The sequence below is a fragment of the Cyclopterus lumpus genome, chromosome 12 (genome assembly GCF_009769545.1).
Source record: "Cyclopterus lumpus isolate fCycLum1 chromosome 12, fCycLum1.pri, whole genome shotgun sequence".
NCBI classification, from domain to species: Eukaryota; Metazoa; Chordata; class Actinopteri; order Perciformes; family Cyclopteridae; genus Cyclopterus; species Cyclopterus lumpus.
This window is the reverse complement of record NC_046977.1, coordinates 6,179,408-6,203,443: the sequence shown is the minus strand read 5'-3', so window position 1 is coordinate 6,203,443 and position 24,036 is coordinate 6,179,408. Positions and strand designations below refer to the sequence as shown.

Below are 24,036 nucleotides of genomic sequence, written 5' to 3'. Positions count from 1 at the left end.
CTTCAGACCCCGAGACCAGCTTTTATTTTGAAAAACGACTGTATGCATGTAATGAGAGAAAAATGTAGATTCCTGTGAATACAGAAGTTTGTTTAGGTCCAAAGTGTTGCGCAATCTAATTTGTGCACACTCCCTCTTCACGCGGAGGGATTTTTATTACAACCTGGCAACGGAAAACGAAATATGAAGCGCGAGGAGACGATTTTTAATGAACGCGTTAGCATTTAGCATTTAATATCTCATCTATCAATCATCTCTGATAATGACAGAAGCTCAGTGCCAAAGCAGGGGAGAAGATTGAGAGTGGGTGCTAGTGGAAGAGCTTTAGGGATCTAATTTCGCTGTGGGTGTGATTCTAACGTGATTAGTATTTATATGACACATCATCCACATTAGGCACTGCTTCCCTGTTCCACATGCCACTCTTGATCTTCCTCTCTCCTCCCCGTTGCAAAGACACGACACAATGGTGATGGGCACCATCTGGCACTCACTGTTGGCACACGTTCGGCTCTGTGAGTATTGCCAAAAAAGCATGAACAAGGGTTCTCGCTCTCCCTCTTCTCTTGGTGTGTCTCTCTCTCTCCCCCTCTGTTTCACACCCAGACCTTTATCTGCCATTTATTCACACAAGCAAACTCCTGGGTGGATGTTTTACGGTTTCTCATCTCCAGTGAATGGCTTTTAGATGCATGCGCTGGCAGCACGTCGCACACCACTGTGGTTTTTGTTGTTTTTCTTGTAAATGTCGTGTCGTCAGTGGTGCGAGAGGCAAAACAGACTATATGGAACAAATAATGCTCTTCATTTCTATTTTCTTGTTTTCTTGCCAGAAAAATCACGCTGGCTGAGCATTTCCTCAGTGTGGCTTTATATGAATGAGAATGATGCCTACAGTGTATTTTCTCCCTCTCCCCTGTGAGGTGCCTGTTGCTCGGGGGGCTTAGCCCTGAAGTAAAGATGGATTACTGCAGAAGAACTGCCTGCCCTGCCCTTTACACATTTCACACACACCACTTATCCATTATCATCCACGGGAGAAGCGGTGCGCATGTGTGCACACACACACGCACGCACGCACACACACACACACACACACACACACACACACACGCAGGTCTGAAAGCTCTGACAGGGTCGTTAGCAAAAGGTCGGAGTCAAGAATCTGACAAATCTTTCTTTAGAGAAACGAAAACCTCTCATATTCAGTTAAACTAAAAATATAGTTTAACACTCTTACTTTCCTCTCTTGTTGTCTTTCAATCGGTTCCTATTTGTCTCTCTCTCTCTCTCTCTCTCTCTCTCTCTGTTTCTCTCTTTCTCCATTTTTGGTTTAAGACACACAGCGAGGAGGAAATCTGTTCCTGTTCGGATCAATTTCCTGTCAGATATGGACAACCTGGTGATTTGAAATATCAGAGAGAAGCAAAGCCCGGCCCTGCAGTCTGCAGATTACCCTGACATTGCCTGGCTCAAGGGATTTAACCTCAGGGTTCAATAAGTGCGTTATTGAATTGGGTGTTTTGGATCATTTGGTGTCGAAGGTGTATGCACTTTATTTTCTTTCTTTAAAGCACAAACACTCCACCATATTTTGAATGTATTTGTTTTAGAAAGTTACAAATAGATACAAATTGAATGTGTTTACATTCTGTAACTGCCTCTATTTATTTTATCTCTATATATTGTACTTTACACCTCCTATATATGGCACGTTATACCTCTAAATATGGTACTCTCTACCTTTTACATTTAAGCGTCCACATTCAACCTGGTTTTGCAGAAATTTACAATGCGTTGTTTTTTTTTTCCTGACGACTGGGCTGCCTTTACCTTCGCCCAGGACTGAGGCCCGGTTCCACCAAAGAGTTTGTTCCTGAAGCCAATGTATTTTTTTCAAAATTCGTCGCAGTGGCGCGTATTTGCGCTACCGACGCCAGCAGCGTGACGAGGCGCCGAGGGTCTATTCTGCACTGAGCGCTGCACAAGTAAATAAAAGAAATTAAACTTTGGTTTAATTCTCTCGCTCGTCACTTTTTATCTCGCCCCCGCATAGTCAGGAGCGTCTGACCTCTCTCCATATTTGCTTCCGCCTTCACTTCGTCCAGAGCGAAGGCCAGAGAAAGCCCTCTCCAGTCTACAGTTTTATTCCCTTTCATAGCAACCAGACATCATCTAAAGAGGGTCGTCTGAAAAACCCTGCACCTCTCAAGCGCTTTCAGAATAGCCCCCGGCGTTATCAGCTGGGAATAATTGCTTTGGTGGACACAGGCTCTAAGGAGGTGGATCCTGGTCTCCAGGGTCAAAGTCCTGCACTTTGTACGCCCACCATCCGACACCCCCGACAACCTCCCAAATGAATCATGTTTTTTCTGCAAAGTGTTTCCCTACAAAACATGATCGGGAATTCAATCTGTCGTTTGATAGACGGGTTAGCAGGTCTGTCTTTCAATCAGGGGGTTGGCGGTTCAATCCCCGCCCTAGTCGATGTGTCCTTGAGCAAGACACTTAACCCTGAAGTACTCCCTGTAGCTGTGTCTACGGTGTATGAATGTAACATGATTGTAAGTCGCTTTGGATAAAAGCGTCAGCTAAATGACATGTAATGTAATCATACATCCATAATATAAAACTATGATTATAGACACTTTAAAGCTAGAGAAAGGTTGTGGTTAACAAAAGGGCAACAATAATTAGTCGGGCTCGCACATGCCCATCCACCACACGTGAGGTATCTACATCGGATACACTGGATGTACACTGTGTAGTGTGTAAAATAGTCCAATATGAACATTATTTATAGAGGGCAACCAGATTTTTTTTAAGTTGCTTTTAAAATTCACATTAGGTCTTTTTTTTTTACACAAACACTCACGATTCACTTTCTATCTCCTCCTCTCGCTTAATCTCTGCATATTCCTGTGAATTTGTTTTATATTCTATTCACTCAGGTATTTCCAATGCCTGTTATGATAATGCCAGCAAATGGTCAATGTTTAATGAATGCCTGGAAGCTGGAGTTTATCTATAATTTGCTCACACATCATTGTTTTTCAGAGGAGCTCAGCTAAATGTTCACACACCGAGGCACAGACTTTAATAATTATTAGATTAGATTTTTTTCCTGCTCATTTGCACAGTGTATGTTACAGTGTATATGTGGTTTCCCTCTGAATAAACTGCACAGAAACACCTGGGGTTCTGCTTCATTTGGCTGCAGAGGGGAAAGCAAAGCTGTAGGCAGCTGCCCGGGCATTCTATCCTCCTCCCCTCCTCTCTGACGCTCCCCTAACCCCTCTTTCCTGCTGCTCCTACACCCAATGCAGGGCTATGATTTTGCACCACTTCTCCGCATTCCCCCATTTAGGTGTGAAATGTATTTATATTCAAAGCGCAGAAAAAAACGGAAGAAAAGGGGGAGAGAGAGCGGAGGAAGTGACACAAGCAATCTACTGGAAAAGGCGCCTCTTTTCTGATGTCTGTAAAGTACCGTATTCCTCTGGATAAAACCAGGACAATGAGGAGCTGTCAGTAGCTATGGGCCAGTGTTGGGACCATGTGGAAAGTATTTGAATTGGACTGGTATGTCCTTCTAGGCCTCATGAGAAAGTGAATCAAAAGCTAGAGGAAGGAAAAGTGAGCCCCAAGCCGAGGAGTATAGCACTCTGGAGACGGGGAAGTAGACAGCGCACATTACAGAGGGCAGGAGTAGTGTGAATGAGGGCTCCATGCACCACAGCCCACAGCTCTCAACACTGACTTGAGTGACAGCAAAGACCCCTATACATTGTTCTAGATTTTCCACTTTATAATATGACTCCTCCACACATTTTCTTTGCATGCTATTTCCCCACACACTGTTTGGATTTTTGTTGTTGTTGACGCAATCATTTAATTCCCCCCCCCCCCCCCCCCCCCCCGCCCCCCCCCCCCCCCCCACACCAGAATCTTATCAGGCTACATTACACTGCCTGTTTGACCATGCAGGGCATGCGTCGCTGGTCCATCGTGGGGATGTATCGTGCCTGGCAGCCATCCTGCACCCACACGGAGCCAACGGTGAGATGTCTCCAGGTCTCCTTGAACACTATTATTACTTTTTAAAATATTTTAAAGCCTGCTGGGATTCATTTTTAATGTAGATGAATATTTTACTGCACACTGGAGTTAGGCATTTGTAAAAAAAAAAAAAAAAAAAGAAAGAAGAAAGGAGAGTGGAAGAGGTGAGGAGAAAAAAGTTGGGGCGATATCGAGATGCATGAAGAGTCTCTTATGCTCCACCAACTCCCTCTCCGGTCCATCGCAATCGAAGGACGGCGTGCGAGTATCAGCCCCCCCCCCCATCATGCGAGGTTGCGTCAGTGGAGATGTGTGTCAGGAAGCTCTGATTCATGATGGGTGTGTGGTGACAATGGCGAGTGACGGGGTTGTTTCTGTGGGCGCTGTCACAAAATGTTCCTCTCAAAGCCCTCCCGATGGATCAGTCTGCTGTCCCACCGCGAGTCTTGGAGACTCGGCAGAGGAATCCTCCACCCCAGCACCACCACCCCACCCCCATTGCGCCTGGCATTCATATGCATATATCACTGATGCGAAGAGGCATTCATTGACAAATAAGATGCTTAAAAGAGTCACCACAGACTGTGAATGAGTGGAACAGAGAGAAAACAATGCGAGTGTGAAACGAGGCCACGGTACAGATATCAAAACCCACATGAGTGGCATCCCCACAGAGAACAGTCAACTAGCAGGGAGGAAAGAGCGAGAGTGTGCTTCCTCAGCAAGCCTTTCCTCAATTATCTGCTGTTCAACCAAGGAGATGACGGATTGTGTTTGAACAAAAAAAAAAGCAACAAGAACTGTGGACTCATAGTTTAGCCGAAAAGGTAAGGGTTTTTTCGGAGAGTCATTAATCCATCTCAGAGTAGCGGCCTATCGAGTTCCTCCAGCGAAAAGCATGATGGAGCAATAGACAGAGCAGCAGCAGAGACAAAGCAGCCAAGTACAGATCTGATTAGGCTGCCGTCTCTCCGAAAGCTCCTCTGGGATTAAGCACAACAGTTCCTTGTTAGACCTCCCCACTTTCGTTCCACACGGCACACATTCGCCATTAGCAAAAAAAAAAGAAAAGAATAACACAACTCCACCCACTAATTACCACTCCTGTACGGCCACACGCACAGATTCACGTATTAACATGCAGTTAATGTGCCACTGGGACTGGGTAAATAACATCAGATACATCATGCATTATTCTTCATGTAATGCGAGACCCTTAAAAAACAGAACAAATGAAGCCTTTATTTATAAGTCTTGCTTGGGTACAAAATGTTCAAAATGTTACAGGCTAGATAGACACTAGTATTTACATGTGTACGCTTAAAGTGGCATTAGCATTTTTACGTAAGCTGTGCCCTAAAAGAAGTCCTGAGCACAAAGCTCTGTGGGCAAACACGCATGTATCAAAGAAGCCCTGTATTTAACATATTGTTTTTATTAGACTCTTTTTTTTGGTCTGCATTTTGTTCACCAATTCCTGCTGTTTATCTATTTTAAAGTAACCCATTAGATGTTCACAGAAACGAGCAAACAAAAACAAAAGCCACCTGTGATATTATCATACACTGTATAAATGTGTGCTTATTCACTCAATTAAAGCTGCAATGCTAACACACGTTCAAACTAAATACGGCATGTTTTTTGATTGCATTTTCTCGTCTAAATAAGAACAATTGCGCCTACAGCCCAACATCAGAATTCCCATAGAGTCGGGGTCACTTAAACAGTTGTTGTTGGTTGTGGGCAAGAAAACCCAAAACTAATGAGCTTAAAGATGCTAAAACATTGTGCAGAGCTGAGGAGGGGAACTGCAGAGCAAGATAATAATATCTGTGGGTTCCTCTCAGCGACTTCTTTCACATGACTTGATCTATTGTTAATATGAAAGCATTAATTGTGGCAGCTTTAAAATACATGTTGTGTGACGTTAGATTTACTCGGCCCAAGTTTTTTTTTCCGTGGCTTATTGGGCGAGGACCGATATTCTCGCACGGACATTTTCTATATATATTGCTGAGCTTTTCATCGAGATTGATACTGTCATGTGATGTGCTGAGCTGCGCTTTTCTTTGGAGGGCTGAGACTTATTCAAGAGCTTTTTTTAATTGATGGAATCTGTCCTGTCAGATTTTATGGCTTTTCCATCACTCACTCCGTTCCCCGGGCTTCACTTTATCTCTTTTTCCCTCCGACACCTTCTTCTCTATCGCTGCCAAATTTCTCTTTTAGACTCGGCTCAAATTGAGCCTCAAAGAAAAGAAAATCACCTGCACTTTTAAAAGGATGAAAATCCTCTTGTCACACATGAAAGAAGCATGTCGACTGGAGAGGTAGATTGAGCAATAAAACCTCATCTGACCATAAAAATAGGAGCTTGGGACATCAACTGAGAAGTGATATATTAAGAGTAATATTTCACTTTCTCATGTTACTTTCTCAGGCAGCTATTGCTGCTTCATGCAGACATTCCTGAACCCTCACTGAGATATCTTTCGAGATGAAGCTGTATTTAGTTTCTGAATGAATCACTTGTCTTCTTCTCCATCTGCTCTCTCTCTCTCTCTCTCTCTCTCTCTCTGTTTCCATTTCTACAGATCTTTTCTCACAGATCTTTTTTTTCCCCTCTCATATCTTTCTTGTCGGTCTCTGTTTTTTGATTGAAGAGGTTTGCATATACACACTAGAAATAAATGACTGAAAAATAATCAGATTAGACTTTAATCATTTATGTGCTGTACGGTAATTTAAACTTCAGCAATAATATAATTTGTTTGACAAGCAGGTTTATGTCAAGGTTGTGTTTTAGCTACAGGAAACCTCTATTAGCGCTACAGAATCATAAATAATAAACGAGTGCGTAGGTGAGTATGCACAATCAAATCACTGAAAGCAATCAGTTTTGGCCGGCCACATTTCACAGCTCCAATTCACAACTGAAGATGAATCTTGGCCCATTAATTGGGTTATGCTGCCTCGGATTCGTGACATAATTTGATATAACCCCTTTAAGGTGTTTACATCATTTAGTTTTAATAATCAGAGTAATTCTGTGACCCTACAACGTAATTTGTTTCTGAGACTTCAACACCCTCACAAAATTAATAATTACCTGACAAACAATACAACCTGTACAATGTGGCACTTGTTAACTGCCCTCTAGAGGATTATCAGAGTGATGCAGGAAGTAGAGCGTTCCATGTTTACTAAATTCAAGATGGCTGCACCCATGTCGCCTGGTCAGTTATCAAAGCAAAAAGTCCTTTTGCAAATATTGAGAAGGTTGTGGTAAGATTTGTACATTTGTGCATATTTTAAGCTAAACAACGCTAAACGTGTTTATGCAGATCAATATGCTAATTATAATATGCACATGGTTACACAATAGTAATGTAATATAAAATATAATATTAAAATATATATATATATATATTTTTTTAAAAGCCAAGGTAAAATAAATTGCTGTTAAACCGGATGCATAATATATGATGCAACGGAAAATCATATATGGAAATTAATTAATTACCATCAGTGTTTTTGCGTCCCTCGGATTGCCCGACCAAAGGGCGCCATTGTGCAGTTGAAGTCATTGTGCCTGATGCTGCTTGGTGGGGGACAGCAGAACTGGTCCGATATGCATCCCATTGGTTGATTTCAATGATGCATGAGGTGTGTACACGTCTTGGACTGATATTGTACATACGTTAACTTTGCAAAAGGAGGGATGAATCGTGTGGATCAGTACGATTTAGCACTTTAACCCCCGAGCAAAAATTGGAAATAAAACGTTTGAGAGCACATCGATACTTACTTTATGTGTCCGGCTTTACAAGTTTAATCCGGTGATAATACAATTGTGTTTCTGCACATATCTCATCCCTCCTCTCTCTCTCTACTATTACTTTCTTCTCTCCCTCTGCAAGATGTTCTTCTTCTGCTAATAACCATGTCCTCTTTTTTTGTGTGTGTGCAATTTTGACATTTACAACCACGAGACAGGGATTTCAATTTCATAGCAATCCACACTTTTCTTTTTGCCTTTCTTCGCCCTCCTGTAAAGTGTGAAATCCTGTTTGTTAATTGATTGATTTCAATTCAAATTCCGGAGCGGGATGATTACGTAGTCACTGTGCGTCTGTGTGTGTGCGTGTGTGTGTGTGTGTGTGTGTGTGTGTGTGTTTGTGCGTGTGTGTTTGCGTACTTGACACTGTGCATCTGTGTGTGTAAAAGAGAGATAAGGGTAGAAAAGGGAGAAGAGCAGAGGAGGAGGAGGAGGAGGGGGAAAACCAAGTGCGTGATCTGTGTTGATATTCACCTCATTAAATCTGAGAGAGTGTGTGCGTGTGATAAGTCTTAATAAATAATAACTGTGTTAAGTGATCAAACCTGCAGCGGTGTTGCGGTTGCGATGAGCGGCCATACTTAAAGCGCTGTTAGCCGGCCGTTCTGTCACGCGGAGCAGAACGACAATCCCACCGAGCCATAAAACTGAAGTCCCCCCAAAAACTGACGTGATCGGAAATGACAGCGTGATGCACATAACTGTGCACCGAAACACGCACTGCGCTCTCGGTTGCTCACGTGTAAAACAAGAAAAAAACGATAAATATGCGGAAATTCTCATTCACGACGAGGACGCATCCGTCCACTATACCTGTAGATGATGCAGGCGCAGTCCCTGCAGGTCCCACAGTTTTCAATGTCCTGTCCGGTCCTGTATGAATGTCTTCTGTTGAAAAGCACAGAGATGACATATCAGGGGGAAAAAAAAAGGTGATGATTTGCGTGTGTGTGTGTGTGTTTGTGTGAGCCCATAAAAAAACATGTTCAGGTTTCATTTCCCCTGTTGAACCAAATTTCTGGCACACATATCTCTGCAAACACACCAATATAATCCTCTCTGAAATCACCCCAGATCATTTTTTAATGAACGATACCCCTTCCAACCGGCACAGGCTGTTACGTAAACTATGAGTCACTGTATCACTCCGGGCCTAAAACAATGCTTATGAGGTAAAAGTCAAGTCTGCATGCATTAGACTTAGCCTCATCACTGAATTCTTATACCGGAACACGCGAGATATGTTGTCTCCTTATGAGACGGAAGGCCGTGCAGTCACATGCTCAAATGTTTGCAGAGTATAGTGTTGGCATTAGTGTAAGGAGTGTGTTTTGGATTACGCTGCTCAGATATCAGTCAAGCCTTTTTTTCCACGGATCACACACATCCATCCGTGTCTATCTTGTCCTATCCAAGAGTTCTCTCGTCCCCACATCATGTACTATTTTGGTGTGATAAGGCGGGGGGAAATTACTAAGCAGCTTACAATGTCGGAACCAGATTAATTAAAGACTTGATGAGAACGGTAAAGGGTTTACACAGTAAGAGGCATAGCGCATCTGAAACCACCAACACCATGGCAGCCAAATGCTGATTCCCATCTATCGCTGCCTGCTGCATACGTGCATGAGGAAAGAGAGAAATGGATGCAACGGAGAGTCCCAACTGCTCCCTGTGGCGTGACATAAAGTCTTCAGTATATCAAGACTTGACAGTAAAAATCAAGAGTTGCATGACGGACGTGAGACTTCATCACAATAACGGACGCTCCCCTGCCTTCTTTGTTCAAACTGGGGTTTCTTTTTCTCTGTCTATTGCTCGCCCTGTTGTTCAAGCCACTTCCCATTCTCACCAAATGTACATTGTGTATGGCATGTTGCCAAAGTATTTACAATGCTTCCAATGTAGGGATTGGCTATAAATAAATACATGAGTTGCATCCCAGCAACTCTTGGGGAAAAAAGCTTAGGAATAACGACCATCTCTCTGTAATATGCCGATGGAGCAAGGTTATCACCGCTGGGATGTGGATATTCCTTTTTTGAAGAATATTCTGCCGACAACAACCCACTTTACTACAAAGCTATGATCACATTATAATGTCTGCCCCTCTTTTGTTTTTGTGTGGAGAGAACCTGGATTCTCACTTGAGAAATTAACTGTCTGGGAATAAAACAGCATGGCACTTAGGCCACATGCTGACATTTACTTTCCAGGTCTCCAAGATATCAGGCACTCATAATTAAACAAGGTCCCACTGTTTGTTCTTCTTTCCTTCTCTGTTTTCAAGTTCTTTCTTTTTATCTACCTACCTACCAACCATCCATCTATGCATCCATGCAAAGGCCAATGGCATTTAGCAGCTAAAGAGACAGATATGTCCCTCAGGAGTTGGTTGAGACAAAAAAAGAGTGAAAAAAGAGGGAATATTGGACCTACATTCATTAGGTGGACTTAACCAAGACTCCTAATAATTTTGTTATATTGCTCCGTAAATGCTAAATGTGTATATAGGCAACTGTTTGCTAATATGTTCGCCATATGCACTTACAGTTAAAGATCTAATATGTCAGTGTTGTTTCTGATGCCCACAATTAGCAAAAAAACAGTTATTGCTAGTTTGAGGATTAGAACTTGAAACATACTTCTGTTTTACTTTAGTTTTTTGTCTTCTTTCAAAAGTGGCAGTAAATGTTCTTGTTACTAGAAAAGGTATTAGTCTGAAAATAATATGGCAATACAAGAGGGTATCTATTTAATAAGGGTTAACAGAAGACTGAATGTTAAAGTTAGCCACACCGGATGGCTTTTAATACTTGACTTGGCCCTGAGCTGAGAGCTCCGTTGGCCCCGGGTATCCAGCTCCACTAGCCTACGGCTTCCAGTCATTTCACATTTACAACATCAAATTTGGGACACTTTTCTCTTGGCCCGGGGGCTTTTACACAACATCGAAACCCAGACGAGCCCCTTTTAAAACCCTGGGGCTATGCAACATTTCACAGTACTGTTGATGTTACGTTTGAACGCCAACTTGGACATAAGTTGCAAAAAACAATACCGTGATCCCGGGTCATCTACCCTATGATGTGAAATGTAGACATTTTTAACCTTTGATGTGTACAATGTGTCGAGGAAAAGTCTTACCAAAGTTAACACTTGCGAGCGTGAAGCCTCATATTAAACCTCACTTTTCAAGGTTGTGAATTGTGTTCTCAGATCAATTCAGTAAAGATAGCTCTTGTATCATTGTCCAATGAAATTGTTGCAATTACTGTGTGCCTAAATTGTGTGCAGTGAGCCCTGGAAAACTTGTCAGTCTTGAAGTCATTCGTGGAAAACAGCCCAGCAAGAAAATAATACCAGAGTCTGCATTGGTGCGGGTGTGTTGTTTCAGATACTGGTAACATAATGAAATACAATCCATAAAGGCCTGTTGGAGTAGTAGATCCCTACATTTTAAGACTTATCAGAAGTCAAAACACCGAACAGCATATTGAAATTCTCTGAGATGGGTTAATCATGGTAAAATTACACAATTACAAAATAATCTATCATTAATATGCACTTGCACGTATTTAAGTCGCATTGCAACACTGTATTTTTTTGCACACATTGCACTCTTGGCACCTCCAAGGCGTCGATGTGTTGGATGAAGTCCATCTAAATGTGGCCATAGGTCAGCCGAGGGCTAATTAAATGCAAGAGTGAAAAGCCTTCAGAGCAGCTAACGTCAGTAGCTGGATGTTTATGATCTTATAGTAATAATGGAAGCATGCTCTTGTATAATGTGGTATTTATTATGACTTGACACAGGTCTGATTGAGCTCAAAACCCTGTTGATAAAAAGATTCATGGTGTGGAGTCAGTGTGCAGGCATTTCCTTTTTAATTCCTACAATGTAAACTGCAGACCAAGATGAAATATTGCCTCACCCTTCTCTTTCGGCTTCCTTCTTCTCAAGGTCTTGAATGACATCCAGCAGGACCTTAATGGTGTTCTGGCTGGTCTCCAGGACCCCCTCAAGGCTTTGGAGCTGAGTCTGCAAGTTACGAATATCATGCAGGGGTCCGTTAGGACCCAGGAGCTTTTCTGTCACCCTGGATGGGTCCAGTTTACACCTGGCACCAGACACCAACCCTCCCAGAATTTCCTGGACCTGTCTTAGTGTGTCAGCCTGGGTGGCAGTCAGGGGTCCAGCAGTAGGCCGCTCCCCAGAAGCAGAGCAGCCCCTGGCTCCAGAGCAACTCTGCTGGTTTGCAGGGTATTGGCTGTTCGGGGTGTTGGGCCTGGCATTGGGTCCTGAGCAGAGCATTTTGTGTAGCACCCCAAGCTGAGCCTGGGCTGAGCTGAGACAGCTGGACTTAAAACAGGCCTTGGCAGGAGAGGAGGAGGCCTGCTTCTCTCCCTTCATCACAGCAACTGGCGGAGTTTGAGCTCTGTGCTTCAGAGAGCTGGCTCTCTCACAGAGCTTGGGTGAGTCTGTACATTTTATATCTTCTTTTTTCTCCTTTTCCTCGTCTTTATCTCTCTTGCCAGCCTTGCTGTCTGCCCTGAGCATGGGTGTTCGGATTGCAGGAGCCGGTGGATCACTTCCCTTTTTGCGTGGTGTGTAAGGTGGAGGTGGCGGAGGTGGAGGTGGAAGTCGAATCCCCCTCTTATCCTGAGCGTTGCAGGGCGCCTGAGAGGGGGGCGTGTATGGTGGTGCGGCACGAAATGTGGACGAATAAAGAGGAACAGCTTTAGTTGGTGTTGCACACGTTTGTGCGTTTGGAAGAGTGGACGAGTATGTTTGCACAAGTGGAGGCGGAGAAGTGCACGATTTTAATTTGGGGACTGGAGAGGAGTAGGGAGTTATACCCGTGTTGGCAGAAGAGGTATTTTGCAGAGCTTGATATGGAATGTTGCAATGAGACACACTTTGTATGAGAGTGGCATAAGAAGGCAAAGTAGAATTTGGGTGAGGGGCATGGGCACTAACCGAATGTGTGGTCGAGTAATACGATATGGAGGTACATGACAGGGCAGTTTGAGTCACAAATGTAAAAGGTGTGGCGTTTGATGCACTGTGTGGTTGTTCATGCGTTACGGTTGGGGCAGCGGTTGTAAGTCTGATGGGGTCAACAGGAGTTATATTGGGGGTTACAGTTGGGGTAGGGGTGGAACAGGTTAGGGGAGCTGATGATACTATGCTTGAGATAGGGGAGGAGCAGTTTTGGCTGGGGCATGATGGTGTGGTTGGGGAAGGACTGGAGCATACGACAACTGTGCTGGGGGTTGTCGGTGGTGACACAACAGTATAATACGGGATAGGGTGTTGGGCAACGGTAGGTGCAGAAGTGGAACAAGGAATGGACAGCTCTATGGGTGGAGGTGGGGTGATGCAAGGTGGCTTGGCTGGAGAGGAGCAAGGTGGTTTAGCGCAGTGTTCAGGGGACTGTGTTGGCGCACTCGCAGGTGGGGGAGATTTACAGTAAGGCACAGTAGTTATTTGGGTGGTGGGAGGATCCTTAGTCTCAGTTGGGGATACAGGACTCTCAGATTGAATTTGCATTGAGCTCAGAGATATTGTCAGAGGTGGGGAAGCACAGGGGCTGCACATTCGTGTCTGGGTGGTGCAAGGTTCATGATTTGGAGGAGCTTGACATGGCAAATCTGTTTGTATTTGAGTGGTGCACTCTTCAGCCTTTGGAGGTAGGGTCGGACAAAAATTGGTGATTGGAATTTGAGTTGTGCATTGCTTGTCACTCAAAGATGTAGATTTTTGTTGACCCTCAGTTTGACTTTGGACGGTGCAATACTTTGAATTCTCAGGTTGGGAAGGGCTCTCTGTTTGAACTGGAGTGGTGCAGAGTTTGGTGTTTGAGGGTGGCGGGGATGGACTGTGGCTTTCAGTTTGAGTGGGAGTGGTGCAGTAGTTTACTTCCTTTCCAGGATCACTTGCTGTCCTATTAAGCCGCTTTCTCCTCCTGACCACTGAGGGAGTGCTGCTTCCCTGACGCTTGGGGCCATCTCGACAGGATACAGAGGAACAGTGAAATGGCTCAGTGTTGTGAAACACTGAAGGGGGACAGCTGTGCCTGGAGTTTTTCACCAAACTAACAGCTGATTTAATGTCTGTCCTGGAGGCTTTAGACCTCCGTTCCACCACAGCTCGATCCCCAGGCCCAGGAGGACCGTTTTGGTCCTTGGACCCAGACCCCAACACATGGTTGTGCATAAGGTACTCATCTTGAGAGTCATGTTCGTCGTCCCCATCCATGCCCAATGAGTCCCCGAGGCTGTGGCTACGTGTATTGGTTGAAGAGAGGGACTGGGGCTTTTTTAGGCATGGGGAGGTCTGGATGGCTGTGCTGGTGCTCGTACTGGGCCTGCGTGTCATTGGCAAGGTCAAGGAGTTAATCTGTGGTGGTGCCCAGCATCGACGCGTGGGACCCGGAGTCAACGGATGAGGAGGGGCCCTGGCTAAGAAAGCAGCAACCACCTCTATAGTACTTGCCATGTCCCCACGCACAGCCCCCACCACAGAGGTTTGGCCAGGTAGACTCTGAGTCCGAAGTCCATCCCTGTCAGTCCATGGCTTGGGGGACCTGCTGCTGCTGTGTTTGCGAAGAGGATGCGGGCTGTCACAATCCGTGGCAGGCCTCTGATGGCTATTGTTTTCTCCTGTCCCACTGTTGCCACTGCTGCTGCTGCCATCCTCCAGGTCTTTAAAGCGGACCTGGTGGGTGCGGTTGCGGCGGCGCTTGAGGCGGCTCTCGATATCTGGGGAGTCTCGATTGAGCAGCACAGAGCGCACAGTCATTGTCCCGGGCAACTTGTCTGCCAAGGTGCTCTTGCCGTTGGTTTGGCCTGTGAGCAAGTGGTTGGGCTCTTTGCTCACCATTTCTCTTGTCTCTCTCGCTCCCCCAACATCCACAGGCTCTGCAGGCAGTTTGATGTTTTGAAGGCCTAGTTCTGTCAGTACTTCAACAAGGAAAGAGAGCTCCCCTTTGCTTTATATTCATTATAGCAGTGAGCGATTTGTACAATAGATTGACTGAGTTCCAATTTCATCACAGAACAGACCGTGTAAGATTAATTATTTCATAGGATTGTGTGTAGCTGCTTAGGTTATCTCTAATCTATACACCAAGGACTTTCTTTTCAACAAAGATTGTCCCCTAGAAAGGATGGGTTACCGTATTCACAGTTCAAGGTATAGTAATATTAAGCACAGCAAGTAAAAATTAATTAAAGATCACGGTGATAAATTCTAACCTCCTTGGGTTAGCTTACTTATACCCTTGTACAAAAAAAATATATATATATGCAGCATCAAATACTCATTAAATGAGAATGTGAGAAATGTCCGCACTCTCCCATTTCTTCTGAAGTTGTGCACTTTTGCTCCTTATTTCTCTTTAACTTTCCAGGGAGACAAACTCTTGATGAGGCTGAAGAGGTTACCGGCAAATAAGCAGGGAGGAAGGAAATGCAGCCTGTCCATCTTTTCTGTGCCCATCACATTGGCTTGTCTTCTTGGCAGACCCTCCTTCTCCACTTGCTTTGTCCCCTGGGCCCTCAGGAGATTGGATGACCAAGGTATGGGATGGGCCTGCGTACTTCCACATAATGGCCTATCTGTTTCAACTTTCTTCTTTTTCTCGCCCCTGCCTCCTTTCCTTTCTGATTTTATCGCTCTTCTCTTTTTCGCAGCTCTTCTCTCAGTGACTCACTCTCTCATGGGTTGAAGACAGCGTGGAATTCCTGAAAAGAGCAGAGAGACAAAGAGGGAAATGAAAGGAGTCAGAGAATGAAATTGTTTCCATATTATTGCATTTCCATTGAAACGCGATGGGCTCGCTCCTCGGGATAATGAAGGATATGTTAGATAGGCAGCTATTTTAAAAATGCATGAGAGCAGGGTCAATGCAGAATGGAGAAAAAGAAGACATCAATTCAGAAAAAGTAATGAAAGGATGTAAGTGGCAAAAGAAAACAAAGGGTATATCATCAGCACTAGAAGGCTATCCACAAAAAAACAAGTGAGAAGCGATTGTAATTAAGGCCTATTCACATTGGCTGAAAGCTATACTTTTACTGTTGGTATTCCTCTCTCTGCGAATCTCCTTCCTTACATCAAATGTCTATTATTCCTGCTCTTGGGCACACAGTGGGACTGTTATTCCCCACATGCATGTGTCTTACAGATTTTTTTCTTTTCCTCCATGTTAAACAGTCTGTGGCCCTGCTATCAGTCCTTGATGATCTGCCATGGTGACATCCTTTCTGATTCATCTGGTCACTGTGTGACAGCCTGTCTGCCTCGCTGTATTTAGTAGTATGTTCTCATTACACTGATTCTGCGGCCTGTTTTTGAAGATCTATGGCCTTGATACCTATATATATATATATATATATATATATATATATATATATATATATATATATATATGGCAGTCGGGTGTGATGCTGTCGTTTGCCTTACACGATCTATGGATCTGTGCCTTGTTATCTCCTCGTGATAGCCTCTGACACTGACAAGCCTGGGCTAATTCTGTGTGCGAGTGTGACTGGCCGTTGCTCTGTTCCCCTCTCTTCTGTGGGAGGGGTAATTAGTGACTCCTTCACAGCTCCCAGGTTATTTAGGGAGAAACATACCCGAGGGGCTGACACTTTTATTTACTTCCACTGTTTTCCTCTCTTTCCCTCTTTCTCTCTCCGGCTCTGAAGAGGAGGATCTTTGTCACAACCGCGCCCCCCAACGCCAACCCCTTTAATCATAATTAATCCTAATAACCATGTTTTTAAAGTCACAGCTGACAGAGCCTTGGGGGGAGAAAAAAAATCAACCACACACACTCAGATATATTAATGGATATAGAAACAAAGCACAGGATTCCTTCGTATTTTACTTTCTTATCACTGCAGTGTATACAGATGAGCTGCCTATGATTCACACAGAAGACCAGATGGTAGATAGGACACTGAATCCGGATCTACAGAGGCTTAGAAACAAATGCTGATGTATATCTCGAGCATATAATCGATCCACGCTGTCTGTTTGACCTTGAAGAATTTTCTTCCTGGATAAAATCACATTTCCACTCCTCCTATGTATCCCATTTCATTCCGGCCGTCAGTCCTGCTACCCATTTCTTGTAAAAAGCAGTCTACTTTAAACATTCACCCTGACAGATTTTCCTCTGAGTTTCATCCACCAGTCGCAGAACCATTACCGTAACTCATTCTACGGGGTGTCATCCTGATCCTACCCTCTTTTCGATCTTTCTTCCTTCTGGCCCATCTCTTTTTTTTTTCCTCCCACCAATGTCACTTATATCTTCCCTCTTTCCTCCACCGCACTCTTCCCCATGTTGCCTCTTTTTGCCCCACATCCCCTCCTCGCCAGAGTTCCTGCCTCTCGGACTGCAAACTACCTTCAGATCAAAATTTACGGCGACACTTTAATGAATCCAGCCCCTCCTAATGCTGCACGGGCTCACTCCAGTGGCTGAGGCCAGCTCTTTACCACATGTGACATTTTCATGTTGCGCTTTATTGGCAGACAAGAGATAAATCACCGGGCAGGACGAGGAAGGTGTGCGACGGCATAATGTCAGCAAGGGTCATAACTCTTTGCGGTTATTATTCAAGATTTACCACAGCCGTCGTGCTGCCTACCTCTCAGAGAAGGCTTTGCTGTGACGATAGGCTTCTATCATCTTGCCTGTGTGGTTTTAAGATGTGTACATGTGTGTGTGTGTGTGTGTGTGTGTGTGTGTGATTATAATGTTAAGGTCACATCTGATCTCCCTATGCTAAGCCATGCTGACTCTGAAAAACATATCTGATGCATTCAAAACACAAGAAGCCAAGAGTCTGGTTGCGCAGATCTAATAATATTCCGATTATTTCTGGGATGCTGAGAATTGCATCCGTGCCAAACACACACACACACCTCTGGGTCTCACTGTGGCGAGGAGATGGAAGGTGCTGTGGATTGAATTGTTATGTAAAGGCATGTCAGATCGGATTGTCTAGGCACGCTTAAATTTGTCAGACAGGACTGAGTAAAGAGGAGGCCCAGAGAGGAAGAGGAAGGAGAGGAGGTAGACATGCTTGGTTATATTTAGAGATGCTATGAGACATATAGCAAACTGAGAGGAGTAGGAATCTGAATAAGTAGGAGGGAGAAGAGGCGGAGGCAGACAGACAGGCGGAGGTAGGGGGAAGCAGGAGGGAACAACCCCTGGCAGCAGAGGAAATGTCATGGTTAGGGTTCAGTGAAGTGGTAAATCAGGAGCATCAGCATGTCAGGGCATTTAAGGGGGAACTGGAGAGGAACTAAGAAAAGCTATATGATCAGTTATTGGCCCTGTGAGCAAAAGGAAGGGTAAGAGTTATACCTGCACTCTGTCAGAGGAATTAACCACCCAGTCGGCTCACAGAACAGATGTTAAGTGCAGGAGCCTTTGTGTTTGCATTCTCGTCTAAAGAAATCTCATATTCAGGAGCAACTCCTTGAGAATTGCCTGTACGCAAACATTTTGTTCGGTATGCATTGTGTGCAGCGCAGCACAACACAACAATGTTTCAGACGGGGGCGGGGGGGGGGGGTGGGGGGGTGGGCATGTTTAGTTTTATTTGATACAATAAAACCAGCAAGCACATTAAAAAAAAAAAATGCAGATGTAAGCGCCGTGAAGGACTCTGTGTGCACAAAGATTTGTATTTAAACAGATCCGCATCGCATTCATAAGCAATGCTGAAGCAGAAGTCGACCACAGCATATAGCTTTAACAATTTTGTATCTAGAAATAAGCAAAGTGAGTAAGTAAAGTAAAGCAGCACGTAAGTAAAAAGGTATTATCTTCACTGGTCTGGGATCTGCTCTGGAGGAAATTAATTCCTTCATTGCTGATACCCAAAGCTGAAGAAACAGTGCCACTGATGCAGCTGCCTCCGACTGATGCAATCTTAAGCCTGATCATGCTTAACAGCGAATTAAATTACGCAAACAAACACAAATTAAATTACGATTTTTAATTCATTACAAACCCGAGGCAACGCAGTGAACACAACCATTGTTATTCCTGTCAGACACTGTAAAACTGCAGCAGCAAGATGTAAACGGTGGATTGTTTGTTCATGAGTGCACTGCCATTCAGCTTGGCCAGTTACAGTTAATCAGTCACAGCAAGCCGTATTACAGCAGGCGCTAGCTGCAGCATTAATAAACAATCTGCATCTACACACAAAGGGCTTGGAAGATTCACCTGTTTTAGTTTTTCTTTTCGTCAAAGCAAAGGTTATCCTACAAGTGGTATTCACCATGGCTGAGCGTCGAAGGATACGTGCAGGTGCCATGAGGTGCGCTTGGCCTGAACATCCAGGACACAGTTACTGCAGCTTCTAGCTGGTCAACACGGTGGAGCTTTAGCAGCTAAAGTGCCAGATATTTCCCTCAGGAGTTGTTAGAGACCAACACAGAGCTTAAATCGACTGTTATATTGGGAATAACAGTCACCGGGTGGCCACAAACACGACTCTAAATGAATGATAACGTCGCTCTGTAACTTGCGGATGTGTAAATAAGCTAGAATTTGCTAGTAAATTTGCCATGAACTTTAAAAAGTATGATATGTTATGATTTTGTAGACAGTACAAATGAGTCTATAATTTTTAGTCCGATGTCGAAAAATATCTTCAGAATTAACACAAGAAATCGTCATTTTGATTGCGCACAACTTTACTTTAAAACACCACTTGTCATAGAAACAAACACACATGTCGGCTTGTAAAGCCACACAGCTCATTCCTTCAGAAGGCCACCCTTCTTGTTCCAGTTTCCTCAAAGGGTGGCCGGATTACTTCAAACTTTTAGAGAGCGGGTGCCAGAAATGATTTGTTCCATCTGTCCTCCTTTGACCAAAATCCTATGCCCGATATGAAATCCCTATATCTAGGCCAATGGATTGTGATAAGCAAACTTAGCCAACTGTGAACAAATTTGACGATGTTTGTGTATCTGTAAAACACAGCCAGAGTAAACATTGTTTTTTTCTTTTCAGCAGCCTAATTGTCTGCTTTCTCTGCCAGGTTAGCTCTTTTATGCTCATCTTTTTTGTGCCTCTCTTCCAATGGATTCAGGAGGTGAAATAATCCCAAAAGGTCTCCGTATGAAAAATGCAGCAGCCAAACACAACAAGTGACTTTCCTGACATGTCCGGGGCACAGCAGCACGCTATACATGTAAGGTACACACAGCACAGTCCGCTCCCTGGGGGGGTTTGCTCTCTGCTGGGCGGTCGCGCTGCAACGTCCCTGTCCAAACTAATGTCCCAAGAGTACATCATAGTGCGTTACCTATAAAGCCAAGCTGCTGTCAGTCCCAACGGAAATACCTGGCCAGCAGACTCACGGACAGATTCACGGAGCACGGCGAAAGTAGAAGACAGTAAAAGTTTAAGAGAGGCCTGCATCAGCTTCTGTTGGGTCGAGAGAGAAAATGAAGTGGTGGAGACGGAAGATAGATTTATAAGCGATGTGAGAGGGGGAAAAAAAGGATTAAATGGTCGGCGAGTGGAAGCTGGGATATGGAGATAGGCGACCCCTTAAAACACACACTGATGAGATGAGATAAAAAGGGAAATATAGTGTCGCGGAGAGCGGGAGTGACTGAGAGAACAAGAGCGAAGAGTTGTGTGACAACAGACGGGATTAACAGCACAGCATTTCTTCACGCTGCATTTATGCGTGTGTGTGTGTGTGTGTGTGTGTGCGTGCGTGTGCAATGTGCACCTGTGCATGGTGAGTGCATGCATGTGCATTTGATGGTGCACTTGCATGCATGAGAGTGTATGTGCAATTGCATTTGTGTGATGCTCGTCAATTAAAGATCGCTCCCAGATAAGTTAATTGGAAACCATGAAAGGATAATGCAATGTAAATGTAAACGCGTAATGTTAAAGCACATTGGCATTATTGAAATTCAGTAACAATGTCGCACGTTACTTGGAAATTAAATGCCAGAGCAGGATGCATTGGGCCGTGCTAGCACGCGCGCATGCACACACACACACGCACACACACACACACACACACACACACACACACACACACACACACCCACACACGCACACGGAGAGAGATCCATACAAATGGAATTCCCTCGCTCAGTGCCTCCTCCTCAAACTTTCTGCATACACCCACCCCCCACGGCACACACACACACACACAGACACAGACACACACACAGACACACAGTCCTGCTCATGACAAATATGCAATGAAGGCACGCTGCTGGAATCTGCAAAGCTACATCACTGACAGACCAATCTAAGCTCCTCACTCTTTAAAGCTTCTCATAAAGCTGCACAATCTCGGAAAATAACTCCCACACCTGCATTGAAGCAAATCCCAGTATCCAAACACACACACACACACACACACACACACACGTACGAGCCCCTTTCACTAGATTTCACACACACAGGCACGTTATGAGCACATGAACACACCCCCATTGTCAGAATAAAGCTGTGCACGTACATGCAAACACACACACACACACACACACACACACCTGCCAAACACGTAAACAAAATGTGTGCCCGTACGTGGTGTGCACACATGCAAGGACGCACACTGCCTTTCCCTCTCTTCATTGTGCAATTCAGCAGAATGAGAAGAAAAAAAACAGCAACAAAAGTAAAAAGTCACTCGTTGCCCACGTCCGCTGCACAGAACACAAACAGAGACTTGTTTTTAAATCTGTCCTCAGCTCTGATCTTTCTCACTCCGTTATCTCTATGGTGATGCTGAGAGAGGGCTGATGGGGGAGATTGCTGTACTATCTTCCATCAGGACACAGAACTGAGTCACACATACCACATTTCTCTCTTCCTGATTCCCTTCTGTGTTGCCTCTTTCTCCCATAAAAACGCTCGCTCCTCTTCTCTGCTATTCCTTCACGTCTCTCCAGCCCATTCTTCCATCCCTCTGGCGTTCACGTTTGCTCTTTATTCCCACCTCTCTGTCACTGCTGCGTGTTGAGCTTCACACCGTTTCCTTTCCTCTGTGTACAGTCCATCTGATTCTCTCTCGTCTCCCTTTCCCCTCCTCCTCCTCCTCCTCACCTTTCTCCTTTCCCCTCTGGTTGTGTCTTCTTCTATCTCACTCTGCTCTTCTTCTGTGGACACATGCCTTTCACGTGGGAACCTTATTTATCCATCCCTCAGAGCGCTGAGCTCCGCTGTGCCTACCTCACTGTCTGAGCGTTCGTGCTGTGAGTGGAAGTGAACGGACAGGAGGGGGAGCAAGAAGACAAGAGTGAGCAAACAGGCAGTTATGCTCTCAGATGCTCCTCTCAATTCCCCCTGTCTTGTTCTTTTTCCCTCTCTCCCCCTTTCTCTCTGCGTCTCTCCATCATGACCTCCTCTCCGTGTCGCCATGCAAGCCTCTGCATCCTTCGATGCAAAGGGAGGGTGGGGGGTAGGGGGGGGAGTAGGAGGCAGTCGGAGGTGGAGCTAGTGAGTCGGTCTAATTAAAAAGCAGAGTATGTACAGCTGCAGAGAGCAACGAGGGAGACAGCAATGGGAGGAGAGGGGAGGAGAGAAGGGGAGCAAAAGTGATCCGGGGGGCGGAACCAAGGGACATGGAGAGAAGAAGAAGTCAGCAGGGGGTGGAAATGAGGGGCACGGGATGGTTAACGGGGGTTGTGAAAGAGACCAGCTCATAGTGTGAGGTGGAGAAAAAGGAAAGAGCTGACGGGACACCAAGGTCAGCTGGGGAGGAATGCAGAAAGGTCACCCACAGAGAGAGGGATGGAGAATGGGGGAGAGGAGGAGGGAGAAGGAGATAGGAACAGACAGGTAGAATTATTCTACAGATATCTCCCATATGAGTGGGGGCAGAGGCGGAGAACCGTGACCAGCAGGATAATAGAGACACATGGACAATGGCCCTCTGAAGCCGAGGCAGAGCCACAGTCATCGAAGGTTAAACCGCTCCAGTGTTTTCAGGCCGCGCTAAATTAACATGCGCAAGTGTTGTTCGTGCATATTAAAAGGCAAAACAATAAATCACACATTTTTGCTTCTCGTTGTCTTCTGTCTGCAATTCTGAGCTTCTTGTTTGTGTCCACGCTTGATGACTATAAACAAATTGATTTTTATTTCATTTTTTTTGGACCCCATCATCACTGCATTGGCTGTTGTCACCGGAGGCTGGTTAGTAGAAACTACTCCATACAGCGGAGATAGAGAGATAAAGTCCACACCTATGCCTTCAGGGCTGAGACATCTCATCCCATTTTATCAGCGCTGATCACTTATCTTGTCCCATCTCCTCCCTCGCTATCAGACTTACATTAACATCCCCGTGAATCTTGTTTTTTTCATCTCTCAGATGTCTACACATTTAGACCTCATTTCTGGGAATCTTCATTTGAATGGATTTGGAAAATAATTTCATGGAACGAGCCCAATTACTCCCACACATTTTACAGTAATATGACTTGAATGGTTATGAGACATAAGGGTATATACCTATGGAATACATGAAGTGTATACATGAGTGAAGAGTCATTTTAGCTATTAAAATATCCCATACAGTACATGCACGACTTTGCATATGTTTTACATACACAATCCTTACACATAGTGGTGGTAATTATCCAAGGGCTCAGTGATTACATTAATCTTCAGAGGGTTTAATGAGACCCTCCGCACGCGTCTTGTTATAACAGCACACCGTGAAATAATGGTACATTATTATGAACCGATTCTAGGAAATAACGAGGACATTTTGTGGATACGTGACATGTTTGTATTACAAGGAAAGTTTTATGTTAAAACCGAACAATTTGGAGGCTTATCTAGTAATACCAAGAAAAAATGTCATAACAACATGAAAAAAATATCTTCTCACGTAGGATCTTTTGAAAATGAGTTTCTTGTAACAAGAACCTGATGAAACAGTTTTTGTCGTGGTGGTATCAAAAAGGCAAAAATAAAAATCCTATACACAACATGATGGACCGATTGATTGCATATACACATGCCTGTTCCCAAAAAGCCAGATTACTTTGCTGGATATCATTGCGAAGTAAAACATGCGCAAATATATCAACTAAAATCTGTTGCGCTTAAACC

At 44.5% G+C, this 24,036-nt stretch overlaps 1 protein-coding gene across 1 annotated transcript in view; it reads right to left on the bottom strand.

The window, feature by feature from the left end:
• Positions 1-22,181, bottom strand: part of LOC117740703 (proprotein convertase subtilisin/kexin type 5-like) — a 60,558-nt gene extending 38,377 nt beyond the window's left edge. The window contains 3 exon segments of the mRNA XM_034547236.1: positions 8,711-8,785; positions 11,833-15,646; positions 21,773-22,181. Of these exon segments, the coding sequence (XP_034403127.1) occupies positions 8,711-8,785; positions 11,833-14,783 (3,026 nt within the window). The 5' untranslated portion in view covers positions 14,784-15,646; positions 21,773-22,181.
• Between the last annotated feature and the right edge of the window lie 1,855 nt (positions 22,182-24,036).